The sequence below is a fragment of the Lineus longissimus genome, chromosome 1 (assembly GCF_910592395.1).
Source record: "Lineus longissimus chromosome 1, tnLinLong1.2, whole genome shotgun sequence".
Taxonomy (NCBI): Eukaryota; Metazoa; Nemertea; class Pilidiophora; order Heteronemertea; family Lineidae; genus Lineus; species Lineus longissimus.
In genome coordinates, this window is record NC_088308.1 from 2,983,683 (window position 1) to 2,998,940 (window position 15,258).

A 15,258-nucleotide genomic window follows, 5' to 3' on the forward strand; every position below is an offset into this window, starting at 1 on the left:
GTTGTCAACACGGTGGAGCAGCCAGGACTGATTCGGCCCGGTTGTGACTTCCTTTTCTCTCTCACCATGTTGACAATTTGGCAGAGCAGCCAAGACTGATTTTGGCCTGGCTGTGACTGTCTCATCTCTCTCACCATGATTATTGTCAACACGGTAGAGCAGCCAGAACTGATTCGGCCTGGCTGTGACTGCTTCATCTCTCTCACCATGTTGACAACTTGGCAGAGCAGCCAATACTGATTTGGCCTGCCTGTGACTGTCTCATCTCTCTCATCATGTTGTCAGCACGATGGAGGATCCAGGACTGTCAAACAGTTGTGTGAGCTCACTAGAGCTTGCACTTACATAATAGTGTAAAACTAAAATTAATATAATATATATATATAAAACCGTCATCGGATGCGCATCCGATATGCCACGAGATCCTTTACCGTCAATTCCCTGACCGTCTTCGGATGCGCATCCGATATGCCACGAGATCCTTCACCGTCAATTCCCTTACCGTCTTCGGATCCGATATGCCACGAGATCCTTCACCGTCTTCGGATGCGCATCCGATATGCCACGAGATCCTTTACCGTCAATTACCGTCATCGGATGCGCATCCGATATGCCACGAGATCCTTCACCGTCAATTCCCTTACCGTCTTCGGATGCGCATCCGATATGCCACGAGATCCTTTACCGTCAATTACCGTCTTCGGATGCGCATCCGATATGCCACGAGATCCTTCACCGTCAATTCCCTTACCGTCTTCGGATGCGCATCCGATATGCCACGAGTTTTTTTGTTACCTCACCGTCAATTCCTATACCGTCATGGATGCCACGAGCTTTGTTCGCGTTGTAAAGGTTTCGGGGATACGACTAATGCATGCGAGCACCGTCGGCGGAACCCCAAACCGCCCTCTCGATCTATCCGTAAGAACAAATCACTCTCGTGACCGTCACAGTTACGGACTCCGGACCTCCAGACTTTAGAGACCGAGCTTTTCTTTACCTTACAATTACTGTATACTCGGCACCTCACTTATATGTGTTGTTTTTTTCACATACATTGTTCTCGTGGTTTACGGAAAAGTAGGCCTAAAATGTTATAGTGTCTAATATGTAAAGTCAAGGACTTAGTGAGCCCCCCTCTAGGTCGGGGGAGCTCCCCCGAACCCCCCTACGAGCATATGTTAAGTGCAAGCTCTAACAACTACAGCTGTTACAATGGGGGGACACCCCCCAAACCCCCCTCCGTCGACATAGGTTTTTACCAGTGCGTTGGGGGAAGCTCCCCCCAACCCCCCCCCCCCCCCCCGGTGGACAGTCAACTAGCCCTTCTGTGTCATACTGCTGGAGGGGGGGGGGGTGCGATGGGACCATATAGTTCCTTCCGACACATTTTTGTTTTGGTAATGTAATACATTGTGATTGTCCTTATTCACGATCGGGCGTTTCCAGTGATATACGACACAAATAGGTTGTCCTCATGCATTCACTTTGGAAACGCATTTTAAAATAGATGTTACGTCCTGTTAATGGGGCACGTCATCATCGCGTACATTTGGGAAAAACTCCCTAACGAGACCGAAGCAGACGGCTGAAAGTAGTTTAATTATTGGCCGTTAGGGTGCAGAATGTCGCTCACCCGAATTTTTCACGCAACTTTTGCTAAATAGAGCTAGTTCTAGTTTGTGATTCATTTTGATACTTCAGATTTGGGCAGAAGACCAATATAACTTAGTCGTCAGTGTGGTTTTAAGCTGGAAAAACGTATTTGTTTTTCTTAAAGTGCCTTTTTTGGACGGGTGTGTGCGATTGTTTTGTTTTTATGTCACGTGACCTCGATCATGTCGACACAAAATTGAAATAAACCACACTTTTCTGTCATTATTTAGGACGGATATTTCTCTAATAAAAATATTAATATAATTGGCCAATTTCTTAGGCATATGATGTAGCGAATTCCCATGAAGATTTAAATTAATTTAAATTAATTTCAACCAATGGGATAGCAACCACCACCGGAAGATCGCGGAGAAATCGGTAAACTCAACGGAGTTAATTCAGAAATTTACCAAAAAAAATTGTTTGTAGGATATACAATATTTACTCTCTTTATTTCTCATCAAATCAGTATATACTCCCACACACACGTGTATCTTAAGAGCCCCTCCTAAAGGGGGGCTTAAAAACAATATTCAGTTAATGGAATTACACTTTTTTCCATTACTGCTTGCTTGATATTGCCCTAACAACTTTTTCATGAATCAAATTTGAGCATTACCTATGTTTACAACGTAGTTATTATAGCACGAATTATGAGTCTAAAATGCCAAATACTTGCAACTATTATGTTAATCACTGAAATCTTAGTGTACTAATTGCTCGCTATAAGCTAGGTAATTGCGCCCCTAAACCAACGTACTGACAGCGCTACCTCCCCGGAACTCAAACTTTAACGTGAGTTAATTGTAATCTTACTCTCTATATACCAAAGTGATTTACCTAGGAATACAGTTGCACTTCACTGAAAACTAATGATGTGTTGATGAGTTCAATGAATCCTTCGATTCCTTTGGTTTTCTTGGCGAACTGACGTCCGACAATCAATGACCCGTTGACGTGTACCTGCAATACGCCATTGCCGGCCCGTAGTGTGTAAACAGATCTATTTTTGGACGAAACTCAGCCCCTCACAAACTTTGGTCCATTTCGCCAATGATGACACTGCTTCTAGACTGTACCACAGGACTTTAAGCTGTAGCAGCGCAAACAAGAGTCAAGACAAATGTCCGCTGCCAGCCGCTGCTGGACCAACCCCCTCGCCCGTTTCAGCGGGCATGAATTTGTACATCCAGTGACCCAGCAAAAAGTAGCCTCGGTACAGCCAGAAGTAGCAACATCTCGCAAAAGGGGATCCTTGTCTGATTGGTGGCTGGACCACATGGTAGCGAGGTCACCATCAAATAAGGGAGTGGATCCAGCAGAGCTGGATAGAGGGGGCCCCGTTGGGGGCGAAGCCTGAATATGGTGAGGGCTCGCCCTCACAATCACATGAAAGCGCAGTAGGCGCTCACCCACAAAGGGAGGTCTGGGGGTCTCCAGCTGGAAAATTTTGAAACTGAGATGCTCTCAGATGCGTTTCCCAAGTGTCTGAGAGACGATGTTTACTCGTTAATTCACTACAAAGAAATGCATAACGAAAAAGCCACCTAGGTTTTCTTCTTCGGGTTGTGAGGAGAATATTTCAAATCATTTGAGCAGCAGTGTCTAACCTACAATGCCGTCAATGATTTCCACTGTGTTTTTGTTTTCACTGTTTCAGACACTTGTTGGAAAAGGAAGGACCAAAGGTGCCATCGTCGAGGGCCCAGATAGATGAAGAGATTGAAGCCTGGGCTGCACACAATCCTGTTAGTAACAAAAAAAGAAGGAAAAAATGCTGTCCCATTTGTCCATATGCCCAGCTGAGCGCCAGAACCCATTTATACATCTGGGTAGTGAGGCAAGTGTCTAAGAGACCTGCCTGAGTCTCTCACCGACTGTAGGATTCGACTAGGCTTAGCAGGCTTTTATAAATATGGGCCCTGGTTGCCAGAGTGCTTCTATAAATTCTGTTCGATTTCATTAACACGCAAATGGTGAGACCCCTATATCCATTTCAACCTGCATTCAACTAATTTAATTGATTGATAAAAAAAATTGGGCTTGTTGATCTTGAAAAAATAGGTGTTCTCAATCTGGGTCAAGTATATCAGGGTGACATCGAATGAACATCAAAGGCCAACATTCTTTAAAATATGTCATGTGCTATGATTTACTAAATATCAATTTGGCATTGTGATAATGGTGTAGGCCTTTTCCTTATTGATTATCTTCATAGATTCAGGCTAGATTTGTGCATTGGCCAGACTACATGTAGTAGCTAGACCTAGGCCTTATCTGACTCATTGACAATGACAACTGCATATGCATAGGCAGTGGGACTGTTCAGACTTGTTTTTGTTCAAACAGGTAATATATGATTGCTTGTTGAAATTATTCAATATTTTGCATTTTACGTGACAGAAGTATAGATTTCAACACTATAACATGCATTGGTTGACGACGAATTTCCTCCATAGATTTGTCTTTCATATCATTGCGTCTTTTCAGAATGATAAACAATGACCATGTTGGATGTCGTTGGAACTTCTGAATTGGGAGTGTTTCTGCTGAGTGGAGGAGCTCTTCTGGGACTGATTGTCTCTCTATTGGCCTGTGCATGCTGCTATAAAAAGAACTTTGGATTCAAGGTTGGTGTTTGGATTTTCATGAAGAATTATAATCTCCAATTGGATATGGTTTTTACCTTGAGATCCACTGGTACTACTAGTCACCCTGGGAGGAGCATCCTTGTACCAAAAATTAGTGTCCCCTTCTTTCAGGCAAACCCCACAATATGTATGGGCATTCTTCAAAGCATACCCACTACTCTAAAAGGGATTATGATCAGAGATGGTTGTAACCTTCTGGATAAGGCCTACTGGGTAGGCTACTACAAAATCAATGTAAAATGATAGGATGCACATGTATAAATAGGGAGTGCTGTGACCCCCTCCCCCACCAAGTACTCCTACTTCTTTACGTCCATAATTGCATGATAATCTGTCCTCTGCTCATGATCTTGAAATCTCGCTCCCTGCTTCAGGCTCAGTTCTCAACACGCCTCCAAACGTGGGACCAATGGCGTCAGAAAGTCGAAATGCTCCCGCTGGAGCCACCAGCCAAATGTAACAGAGGAAAAACATCAAGGTCCAACCGGGGATTGAACCCAGGACCTCTCGCTTATAAGGCCATCCATCACTCTACCAACTGAGCTGGGAATTTCCCTCTAGCCTGGGCTAGTAGGAATGATGCCACTACTACATACTCCCCCTGTTCGGGAAAGTTGTGTCCTCACAACCGGGTTCTTCCGTGATGCAAAGGGTTAATTCATTATCTAAAGACACACCAGCATCTAAACAAATTATTAGTATCCTTTTTCCCTCTAGCCTGGGCTAGTAGGAATGATGCCACCACTACATTTCCTTGGACCAGTAAGTGCCTGGGAGGGTAGTTGGGCCTGAGTAATGGATTTGCTTATTGGTATGGTTATTTTTACAGGAATTTAATGACAGCAACAGCATAACAGACTCAGAACACCATGACAGTGACTTCAATGTGTTCTCACCTCATGATACAACCAGACAAACTTCGAGGGAGTCCATAAAGTTTGATCCATTGCCTGATCCGTCTGCTCTGCCGGCTGATAATGTAGCAACGCTGAGGCCGAGAATTGCACCTTTGAATAAGGAGAGGCTTGGTACAGAGGCCCTTCTAGGTAAAGGATCGTCAAATTGTTCAGTTAATTAGCTGTTGGTGGTGCTGTTGTCTCCTAACACATGGTCTGGATATCACCCAAAGAGTGTGTTGCCTCGAATTACCTTGATTGTGCTTCAGAAGATGAATTTCGTAAATTGAGAAAAATCGGCTCCTGGTGGATATATCCCAGCAGAGCTTCTAATTATTAACCTTTCTCTTCTCCAGAGTCTTTCAACTATGAGTTCTCAAGAACGCAGCTCCAGTTCATTAGAGAAATTGGTACAGGCTGGTTTGGAAAGGTGAGTGACACTCTGCTCTAGTAAACCATAAAGAATGTGGAGGAAAAAATTCATCTGAAGTCATTTTGTAGGGTGCTCTTTCTACAAATGGAAGTTGTCTTACGTCAAGTATGGTTTCAGGTTTTGCAAGGGGAGGCCCAGAAAATCACTGTTGGCCTGAGGAAGTCCAAGGTTGTAGTAAAGGTGCTTGATATGGAAGCCTCCGGTCAGGATAAGATTGACTTCCTGCTTGATAACTCCCCGTACAGGTATTGTGACTATAGGAACTCTTGTGTTTCATGGCTAGAAATAGTGACTTCAAAGGTATGACCATTTGCAGTGTGAATCGCCTTCACTTTAAAACATGTCCCTGTGCTGAGGAGATGAAGATTTGCCTGGGACATGAAAAGAAAGGGCACTCGGTCAAGTGCTTGAACATACATAACCCACAAGCTAGAGCTCTTATCGTAAATCACACCAGCTGATGATAACTAAGTTAATTGATTACTTGATTAAAATTGTTTTACACACAATTGTTTCAGTTTGATATAAAGTATGAATGGAAAAGGAATTCACTATGAGCAAAAACCCATTACTAATACTATAAAGTATTTGTAATAGGTTTTTGCAAGAAGTGCTGTCATTTTGAACTTTGAACATATTGTTTTCCAGGGAACTTGACCATGCAAATGTTGTGCGTCTTCTTGGTCAATCTACACAGGATATGCCATTCCTCATGATAATGGAGTACTTCACCTTGGTATGTCAGTGCCCCTTATTAAGATATGTTTTTGTTTCAAAGTACACGTGTATTTTTCTCATGGGCTGCTACTAGTGAGAGGCACTCCTCAAGAAGAGATTAAAGGGGGACTATAGGATGAAAATTGGGGTTTAATTGAAAGTTTTCTTGTGACTAGTGTGCACTGCAGTCTGGGGCCAGGGTTGTGTTTAATCCAGTGATAATTATATTCCTCCTACAAGCATAAATAGTTTCAATGTATGGTTAGATAGGGGAGACCCCTATAATTGTCATAAGAATCTGTGATCAGGACACTTCATTTGTCAGTCGCAAATTTGTCTTTAATAGAGATGTTCTACTCTATATCGAATCATCCTCTAACTGGTCTTCACTGGGTTTATTCCACCATCACTTTATATTCCAGGGAGACGTCAAGACATATTTGCTGAAGCGCCAAAATGAAGCAAACAACTTCAGCGAACGGCGGATCCTGGTGAAGCTTGCCTGTGATATGGCTGCGGGCTTGCACTGTTTACATTATCATCATTTTGTACACAAGTAAGGCATTATTCTTCTCACATTTGAATATGTCTTTGTAAACTTGTTGGTAACAATAGACTCTGATTGATAGGTAACAAGTTGTTAACTTTTGTTTGCTATGTTCTAACAATTTCTTTAAGTAAATGATCCGTTATATACAAAGACAATTTACTTTACTAATATTGATATTACCGTGGAACTTGGTCTTCTGACATCTAATATACAAATGCCAAAATTGTTCAGAAACATCCTGCAAACCAACATGGTATTGGAACTTTCTTAATTATCAGATCTGTTATGCCTAAAATATATCAAGTTTGAGGTGTTTAGAGAAGAAATTGATATCTCACTGTCAGTATTGGTTGACCAGACACTGTAGGGGTGAACCTACAGTGTAGGCCAAATGACAGCATGTTCGAAATGATAGCTCCACCCTCGGGCTGTTTGGCGAGACAACTAATACCCCATTTTCGTAGCGATTTCTTGAACCATGGTAGATTGCAGTTATTTATAAGTCTTGGGCTAAGATATATTAGTCTGTTTTGTGTATTGCTTTTGTACCAACAAATCTGGTGGTTCAATTGCTGTCATAGTAGATAAAACTAGTTTGGTGTGGGTTGCTCTTACTCTTGAAATTTTCTGTTGCACAGTGTCCTAAGCACTGCCCCATTTGATTATTTGTTTACTCCTTTGCATCTGCATGTTGTTTTCTACATTCTGCACGATTGTGTTTGTTTTCAGTGACTTTGCTCTGAGAAATTGCATGGTTGCTATGGACATGTCAGTCAAAGTTGGGGACTATGGTATATCGGAAGACCTTTACAAGGTGGACTGTCTTTCTTACACGGCTGTCCCTATAAACAATGTTCGCCACATTTTCAAGTGAGGGTTGGTTTCCAGACCATTAATTGCAACCTCTTAGTGCTTTCATTCCTTACAAATTGATGAAAAAAGTGTTTCTACTAATAGTCGGGTTTTAATCAATAAAAAATCTTCTAGTCTTACGTGTAAGTGATGCTATTGCCTACTTTGTTTGCTCTGGAAGCCCACCCTCTGTGTGCAAATGGATGGAGGACTCTAACAAGCCCTACCTGGATATGGGATATTCCCACCTTCTTCACCTAAAGAATTCTTGTAGGAGTTTCGAGTGACATCTAAACAATGGCAGTTGTTATTGAATCCATATCATAAGCACACCAACCTTTCAAAAGGTTTATAAACGTTATACGATCATCCATTTGGCAAATGCTGCTGGCTCCATATTTTGGTCACCTGTGACCTCACCTATCAGGGTTATCAACATTCCTGCCCTAGTTTATCAAAGTGGTCACCTGGGCTGATGGTTTCTGAGTAAAATCACAAAACAGAACCATTTTTTAGATATCACCAAAAACCATTGACCGCAACTTTTTGTGACCCTGTCATTACATGTGTTGTCAAGCAAAATGAACTAAAAACACCATGTCGAAAAGTTTGCTGAAAGAAATTTCAAAAATTAACAAGATTAATCCGTTCTTGCTTATTTCTGGATTGCATTTTTGAGAAAAGATATCTTTGCTGCTGGCATATGGTGGAAGGGGCATCTTTTTTATATTTGAGAAACTGCTTCTTAATGCTGGTTGTGTCTCTCTTCTTGCTTTGAGCCATATGTAAATAAGGGTCAGTCTTGAGTGCTGCTATGTCTGCTTTGTTTACATCTTGGAAGTGAGGCAGTACTTCCAAAAAGAAACTGCCAAATTTTTGCGATTCATAAAAGTATTGGAAAGAAATATAAGTTTTACAATCCTTTTGGTATCTAACGAAATTGTCATTTTTGCCAGTATAATTTGTGAAATCTGCAAAACCAAAACACTCACGGAAATTTGGCAGTTTAAGAGTAGTAATGAAAAATGTAGAAACTTAAAAGTCCAATGTCCTTCAGATCCTAGCTACCTTTCAGAGGTTTAATTATACATACCGATATAGAACTTTCACCTGTCAGTAAAATCTCATTTATAAGTACTGGTACTTTGTGCCTATGATGCTTGTCCTAACTAGCCTGTGTTGTTGGTGTCATTTAATGATACTTCCCACCGACAGCTTTCGTGAAATTGCACCTTAGGCACCTAAAATGGAGCATTTTGACCACCCTACAGTTATTTCTTCTTTATAGCCATTGGATTTTCACAGCCATTGCCTTTTCACAGCCATCTCAATTATCTGTAAATACGCAGTAATGCAAAAATAAGAGGGGCACAAATATTTTCACCTTAACAGTATTTGCCACTTAATGGGCGAATGTAGGCAAGAGTTATGGGGATGGAATTGTAGCCTCCAGGTGACCAAATAATTTGTGAAGTAAAGCACTGTGCAAGCAAGCAATTTTTGTCAGTGCAACCTGCAATTACAATGGCTACTAAAGATCTCTCATCTGCACGCAAAACCGGTAATCGCTGTACTTGCACAATTGGTCAGAGGTAGGGGAGATGCGATTTCCTTTTCTGTTTGTGTCGGACTAAGAACTCATCCGTTGTCTTCTCTACAGGATGATTACTATGGTCCTGTCGAGTATCTAGTCCCAATCCGATGGTCAGCCCCAGAGACTGCTCAGGTCATCGGAGACCAGGTCCTTATCCATAATATGACAAAAGAGGCAAATGTATGGTAAGCACCTTTGGGTTTTGTCTAAAAAAATGAGAGCGATAGCGCAATTTCTTGTTCCTCTCCTGTGTTTGCATAAGGCACTGATGACGTTTTAGGGTATCAACAAAATTAGCTGCTGCGTGGTGCTGATTGTCACTAGGTTATTGTCTCGGGATGCCGATACCTAATACCCAACTGTTACTTCCTGGTCATAGCTCTAATACGCAATTATGACTTCCAGGTCATGCATGTAGCTCTAATACCCAATGATTACTTGCAGGTCATTTGGAGTGACACTCTGGGAGCTTGTGTCGCTAGGAGGCCAGCCCTACCCCGGGATGACAGATCAAGACGTGATCAAGAATGTTCTCGTTGAACGGAACACGAAGCCGTCAGTTCCTGTGACAAAAATCAAAGACAAAGAAAGAATGTATGTTGAACACTTGATTTGTTATCTGTAATAAAATCAGTCAATTAGGACTCTTTCAGGAACGAAATAGTTAACTGGTTTACAGAAGGTTTAGTAGTAAGCGTATAAGCCTTTTCCAAGTTTAAACTGGGATGTCTGAGTGGGACAGATGGATGTCAGATCAATATTCTGATCAATATCCGTTAACAAATTGATCCCTGGAAAACCTTAAATATGGAGAATCCCTAATATCTATGGTGCTTACTCCCAGAATTTGATTTGAAGCTCTGCCTGTTGCTTTGCTTATCAAACCCCAATATAGCAATATATAGTCTTGAAATAGCTCGTCAATACCTCGTGGATTATCCTGGAAAATGTTTCTTCTGGAGATGTTTTGGGCAACAGATCATGCCGAATTTCTTGAGTGCAGATAAGTACCAACGGAAAGAGTGATGTTCTTCACATAATATTTTGATGCTAATATGTATTGTTTTAAACCAGGTATGAGATAATGCAGTTATGTATGGGTGAGCCCAGCCAGAGGCCTACTATGGCAGAAGCCCATAAACTGCTTCAACATCTTCAAGAATCACCTTTCGAGTTGGATGAATTTGATGAAAAATGGAACAAACTTCTTCCCAAGTCTGACTCTGCAACTGAGAAGATTCATTCGCATGGTTCACCACATTTCCCCATGAACTTTGATGATAACAATATTCATGACAGTGATGATATTGAGAAAGCTACGCTTGGTCCATCGAGGTTAAGTTTCACGCAAGGATTTGAGATTGACAGTAAAACTGGTTTCAAAGCTGAGGAGGAGAGTTCGAATAAGGTGATCGTGAACCCGTCATTTGAAGATGGGGAGGATGACATTGATCAGTTTATTGATGAAATGTCTACCCCTGTTGCGACGCAAGAAGTTGGTAATTATAATTTGTCACCAGAGTTGGATCGAGAGGTCACCAAAGTTGAAAGGAGTGGAATAGGAAGTGATTTTGGTGAAGGATTTGACACAACTGTATTGCCAATTTCTGACTTTGATATGAGGCAAAAGAGCGACAGTCTTAGAAACTCTGTACACATGCTTGTTTCTAAGTCGCCCTCTGAGGATCATGTAGAAATTGACATTTTAGATAAGTCGGACTTTGAAACATCGCGAGCGGAGAGTTTTATGACAGCAGGCAGTTCACCTATTAAATCGGATTCATATTCTGCGGGTGACTTTGAGACGCCAGTTGGTTCTATCGACATGAATGATACAGAATCAGGACTCCGGGAAATCGAAAGATCAGAAGACCAAGTCATTATGCCTGGAAGATGCAGGGTATCTTCCAGTAGCGAGTCAGAACATGATGTTACGGCTACCTTACGGCGGAGAGAGTCGGTCGATAGCGAACATAGTAGTGGATCCGCGGCGGAACGTATAACCCAGCTTCTGAGCGAGATTGCACCACCGCCATATAGCCCAAGCAAGTCACCAGGAGCTGAAGATGATGGAGATGATCAATTTGACTTTGACAACAGCCTCACTGTGGATTACAACGCTGAGGAGGACGAGACTGATATCACAGAAGTCGTCGTTAGGCGTAAGCATGGAACTGTTTCAGATCCTTCACAACGTAGTGGCCTGGTCGAGCCTGATGAGGAAATGCCCGAGTCTGGATTTATGCACTTGAAAGACATTGATGCTAATGCTCATGTCCATAACAAGGATACGGAGGACTTGTTGGATGAGGTTGGAGAGGAGAATGGCATGGGAGGGGAACAACTGCTGACAGGTTCAGATGGCAGAACTTACCGTCGCAAGAGTTTGATCAAGCCACCTGATCAACTGGTGAGTATATGTGCAATGGAACTAATGACTGATGTGTTTACAACTTATTTGAAAACTAGTAAGTCACTGAGTGTCTGACCTTCGAAGTTTCAGTGATCAGAGCCACACTGAAAACAGAATCAGAACTTGCTGCAATGGTAAATTCTCTTGGTGACCAACCACAGTTGGAAGCACTGAATAGGGAGGACACTGGTTTAGTGGTTACTCAGGTTTGTTTAGTGATAAGACTGCCCGGAGGTCGTGGGTTCAAACCCACCAAACAAATCCCCCAAGGCACTTCGTTCTTTCTGCTTTCTGATCAATTGCTTGCCACTTTTTTCAGAGTTTGTCAACAAGTGGTAATCATAAGAGGGTTTCCTTTACTGAGACAGAGAATCTTGTACAGGTTCACACGTATCCAAAGGAAGGATCAGGGAGTGATATGGACGGTAAGAAAGTTATTCCAAATAGCACTTTTATAGCACAACCGATTATAAATGGTCAAGAATATCACATAAGTCACACACTCACTCAGAGTCGATAGTGGTTCTGACAATAGATATGTCAGTTCAGAACGTACTGCTCCTACATGGACTATGATGCAACTAATTAACAAGGGGGCAATTCCTTTTGTGTGATGAGGTGACGATTGGACAAAGAAGAACCTGTACCGGTTGATTCCAAATAAATTTCAAGTAGCATGCTGTAGGCCTGAGTTGACAGTATGTGTATTTGATTGTCGCTGTTTTGATATATATAATTATCGTCCAATATAATTACCAGGTGGACAAAAGAAGCCTGAGTGAATTCTCAAGCCTATTGATTGGAAATTTCGAAAATAAGTAAGCAAAGTAGGCAAATTTTAAAAGAACTAACAGCTTTACTGACCAGGGCTTTATAAAACCAATGCTTTTTTACCAGGAAAAAAATGCATTCCTCTAGCATTGTACATAAAGAATCCTTCCATATTGCTTCTGTTTGAATTAATCAATTGAAAAGGTGGCCTGTTTGGCCTAATGAGTTGTTATTGTTGGATTTAGGACGTGCTGCTCCTTGTTTGGTTACTGTTACATGGGGAGTAATTAGTGCTTTACTTAGGTGATGGGTGACTACTTTCAACCACAAGATTTTAAGGGTAATCGTCTCTGGTCTTGTTGGTTGATCAAGCCACAATGCTAGGTACATTACACATTAGCACTTCCATGGATACCATTCTTTTAAAGGTGATGATGAAGATGATGAAGCTAAGCCAGCGTACCTTTCCATCTTGGAAACGTTACGCAAAGCCAAAGTGAAGAAACAACGCAACAATGAATCTGATAACGCTACCAAATTTGTCAATAAAAGAGGTAGATAATCTCTTGAATGTAGTTTAAAAGTGCCACTTGGACGGGCATTTTTTTGTCGCTGCCACCTGCAACCAAAATCACTCATTTGCATTGGTCATCGCATGTAGTGCCTACCTGTGGCAAGAAACGATCACACGTCTTACCCGCAGACAAGCAATCATTTCATGGCTCTATGCAGTGATAATTGTTGCTGGTCACAGCCATAAAAATCGGTTGTTTGCGGGGCACTTTAGTTTAAGGTTGTAGTCTCCCTTTGGTATTTTCTTCACTAAACAATTTACCGGTATGTACAAATGTAGTTTCTAGTCTCAGATTGTCACATGTGTCTCTGGTGATGTTTGTTTATCTTCCAAAATTAGGTATAATGACGTAGCTTTGGCTTTAGCTCACTAAAAATCCCAGATTTGTGAATTGTTTATTATAATAGTGTGTTCCTTTTGTCTATATATTGCCCTTACTCAGACCTCCTTTAAACTTTCTTCATGACCCACTCCCTCCCGCTCCCTTGTTGCACTGTCCAGTTTTTGTGCCATATCTCACAACTTGTGAGCTTTCTGTTAGGTTAGGGGTGTTGTTGTCTTGAAACAGCTTTCATTTTCAATTTGAAAAAAAAATTTATCAGAAATACTATCTCATGCAATTTACCATAACAAATTAAAGCCAATTGGATTCAGAAGCTGTGACAGATATGATGATGATGAATAGAATGCTTCAGATATTACAATGAACCAATGTTTTTAGGAAAGTATGGAATAAAGTTAAAATACTTCAGAGTGATTTAAAACTTGAATGAAACTCAAAATCTAGACGTTTGACAGCAGATTATGTTCAACATTACTGAATAAAAATTGGAAGGATTTTAATCATCATCAGGATAGAACGAGTAGGTGCCTTTCCTAAAAATGCGGAAGGCTTTTTCCAATCTTAATCATGATCTTGTTTCATATCAGTTTGAACTACTTGCAGGTAACCGCAATGCTGTGATAATCGATTTTGATAAGTCCTCCAAGCCAGATGATGAGGCACTGACAGGTGAGGACCTAACGGATACCAAGCCAAATGATCTTGATGACGATATGGCTATGCTGATCATGTGATTTCTCTCTGCCTATTGTTGAAAGGGAAACATACCAAGTTGAATAAACTTGATAACATCAAGATCTTTTTAAGACCAGTCTTAATTTATTCTTGATAAATATAGGTCATGTTGTTCTTGGCATTGACGAGTGCTGATATTTTGGTTTCCTATCAGTATATGTAAACTGCTTGACCCCTGAAGAACGCATGAAGTGTGCTTAGTCATGATTGGTGTCAAGTATGATGAACCACTGGACCCTAATGTGTGTGGAAGCACCAAAAAAGTGCCGAAAGTATCTTTTCATATTTGTGTTACAAGTACATATTTGACACCGTCCGTCTGTTTCACTTGAGGCTGATGAGTTTATGTTTATGTTTAAAAATATTCTAGACATGTATACTTCTGTGTGTATAGATGACAGAACCTTGTGTGTTTATGTTTTGTGAATTTCTTGCTTACTTGCTTGTGTGTAAATGTTATTGTTATTTTATTCTGGGTGATACACACACAGACCTCTAAATCTAATAGGGAACTAGTGAAATAGTGAATGAAACTATTTGCAGCATTTGAACACCAAGAAGTGTCTGTTAATTTGGTCTCCTCCCTATGTTTACATGTTCTCTGTGCAACCTTAGTCATTTTATTCTTGACTGTACATTATATATGTTGGCCTAACATCAAAATTATTAGCCCACCCATATGAGCTATGTAAACTATGGTGTAAGTAAACAACAGACAGTTGTTGGTAAATTTGATTTGACACCTAAAAAAGGCCATATTCATGTAGGTGTGCGCTAGATGTATTGGATGTATTTCAATAGTGTGTTATTTAGTTACGTCATTTAGCTTAGTTTTTTGCTTAATTATTATTGCCATTAAAGACTTTTGCCATATCAATATTTATACAAATTAGTCAATCAAATGTATAGAAATGATCATTTTGTAAAAGCCATAAATTCTGTTCAATTGTATTGACTAATCGAAATGTTTCATTAATTTTTGTTAATTTTATCTTTATTCGTGTACACATAAAGTGTTGTATCTAAATTAAATTTGTGACATTTATCCTAGTAAAATATCTACATTGATTATG

The 15,258-nt window shown here is 40.8% G+C and overlaps 1 protein-coding gene across 10 annotated transcripts; it reads left to right on the forward strand.

The window, feature by feature from the left end:
• The first annotated feature begins 2,379 nt into the window (after window positions 1-2,379).
• On the forward strand, window positions 2,380-15,241 carry LOC135484868 (serine/threonine-protein kinase LMTK1-like). Of its 10 annotated transcripts, none has more exons than XM_064766566.1 (15): window positions 2,380-2,451; window positions 3,317-3,496; window positions 4,147-4,286; window positions 5,137-5,353; window positions 5,560-5,633; window positions 5,754-5,881; window positions 6,285-6,372; window positions 6,776-6,909; window positions 7,633-7,717; window positions 9,416-9,534; window positions 9,794-9,943; window positions 10,424-11,759; window positions 12,082-12,187; window positions 12,962-13,087; window positions 14,054-15,241. In XM_064766566.1, the coding sequence occupies exons 3-15, from the start codon at window positions 4,158-4,160 to the stop codon at window positions 14,182-14,184; spliced, it is 2,823 nt and encodes a 940-aa protein (XP_064622636.1). In that variant the 5' UTR covers window positions 2,380-2,451; window positions 3,317-3,496; window positions 4,147-4,157; the 3' UTR covers window positions 14,185-15,241. The 10 variants fall into 10 exon arrangements, with proteins under 10 accessions (XP_064622636.1, XP_064622650.1, XP_064622679.1 ...); XM_064766580.1 differs by having other exon boundaries at window positions 3,317-3,404; XM_064766609.1 differs by lacking the exon at window positions 12,962-13,087 and adding an exon at window positions 12,522-12,580 and having other exon boundaries at window positions 14,054-14,195.
• Window positions 15,242-15,258: the final 17 nt, after the last annotated feature.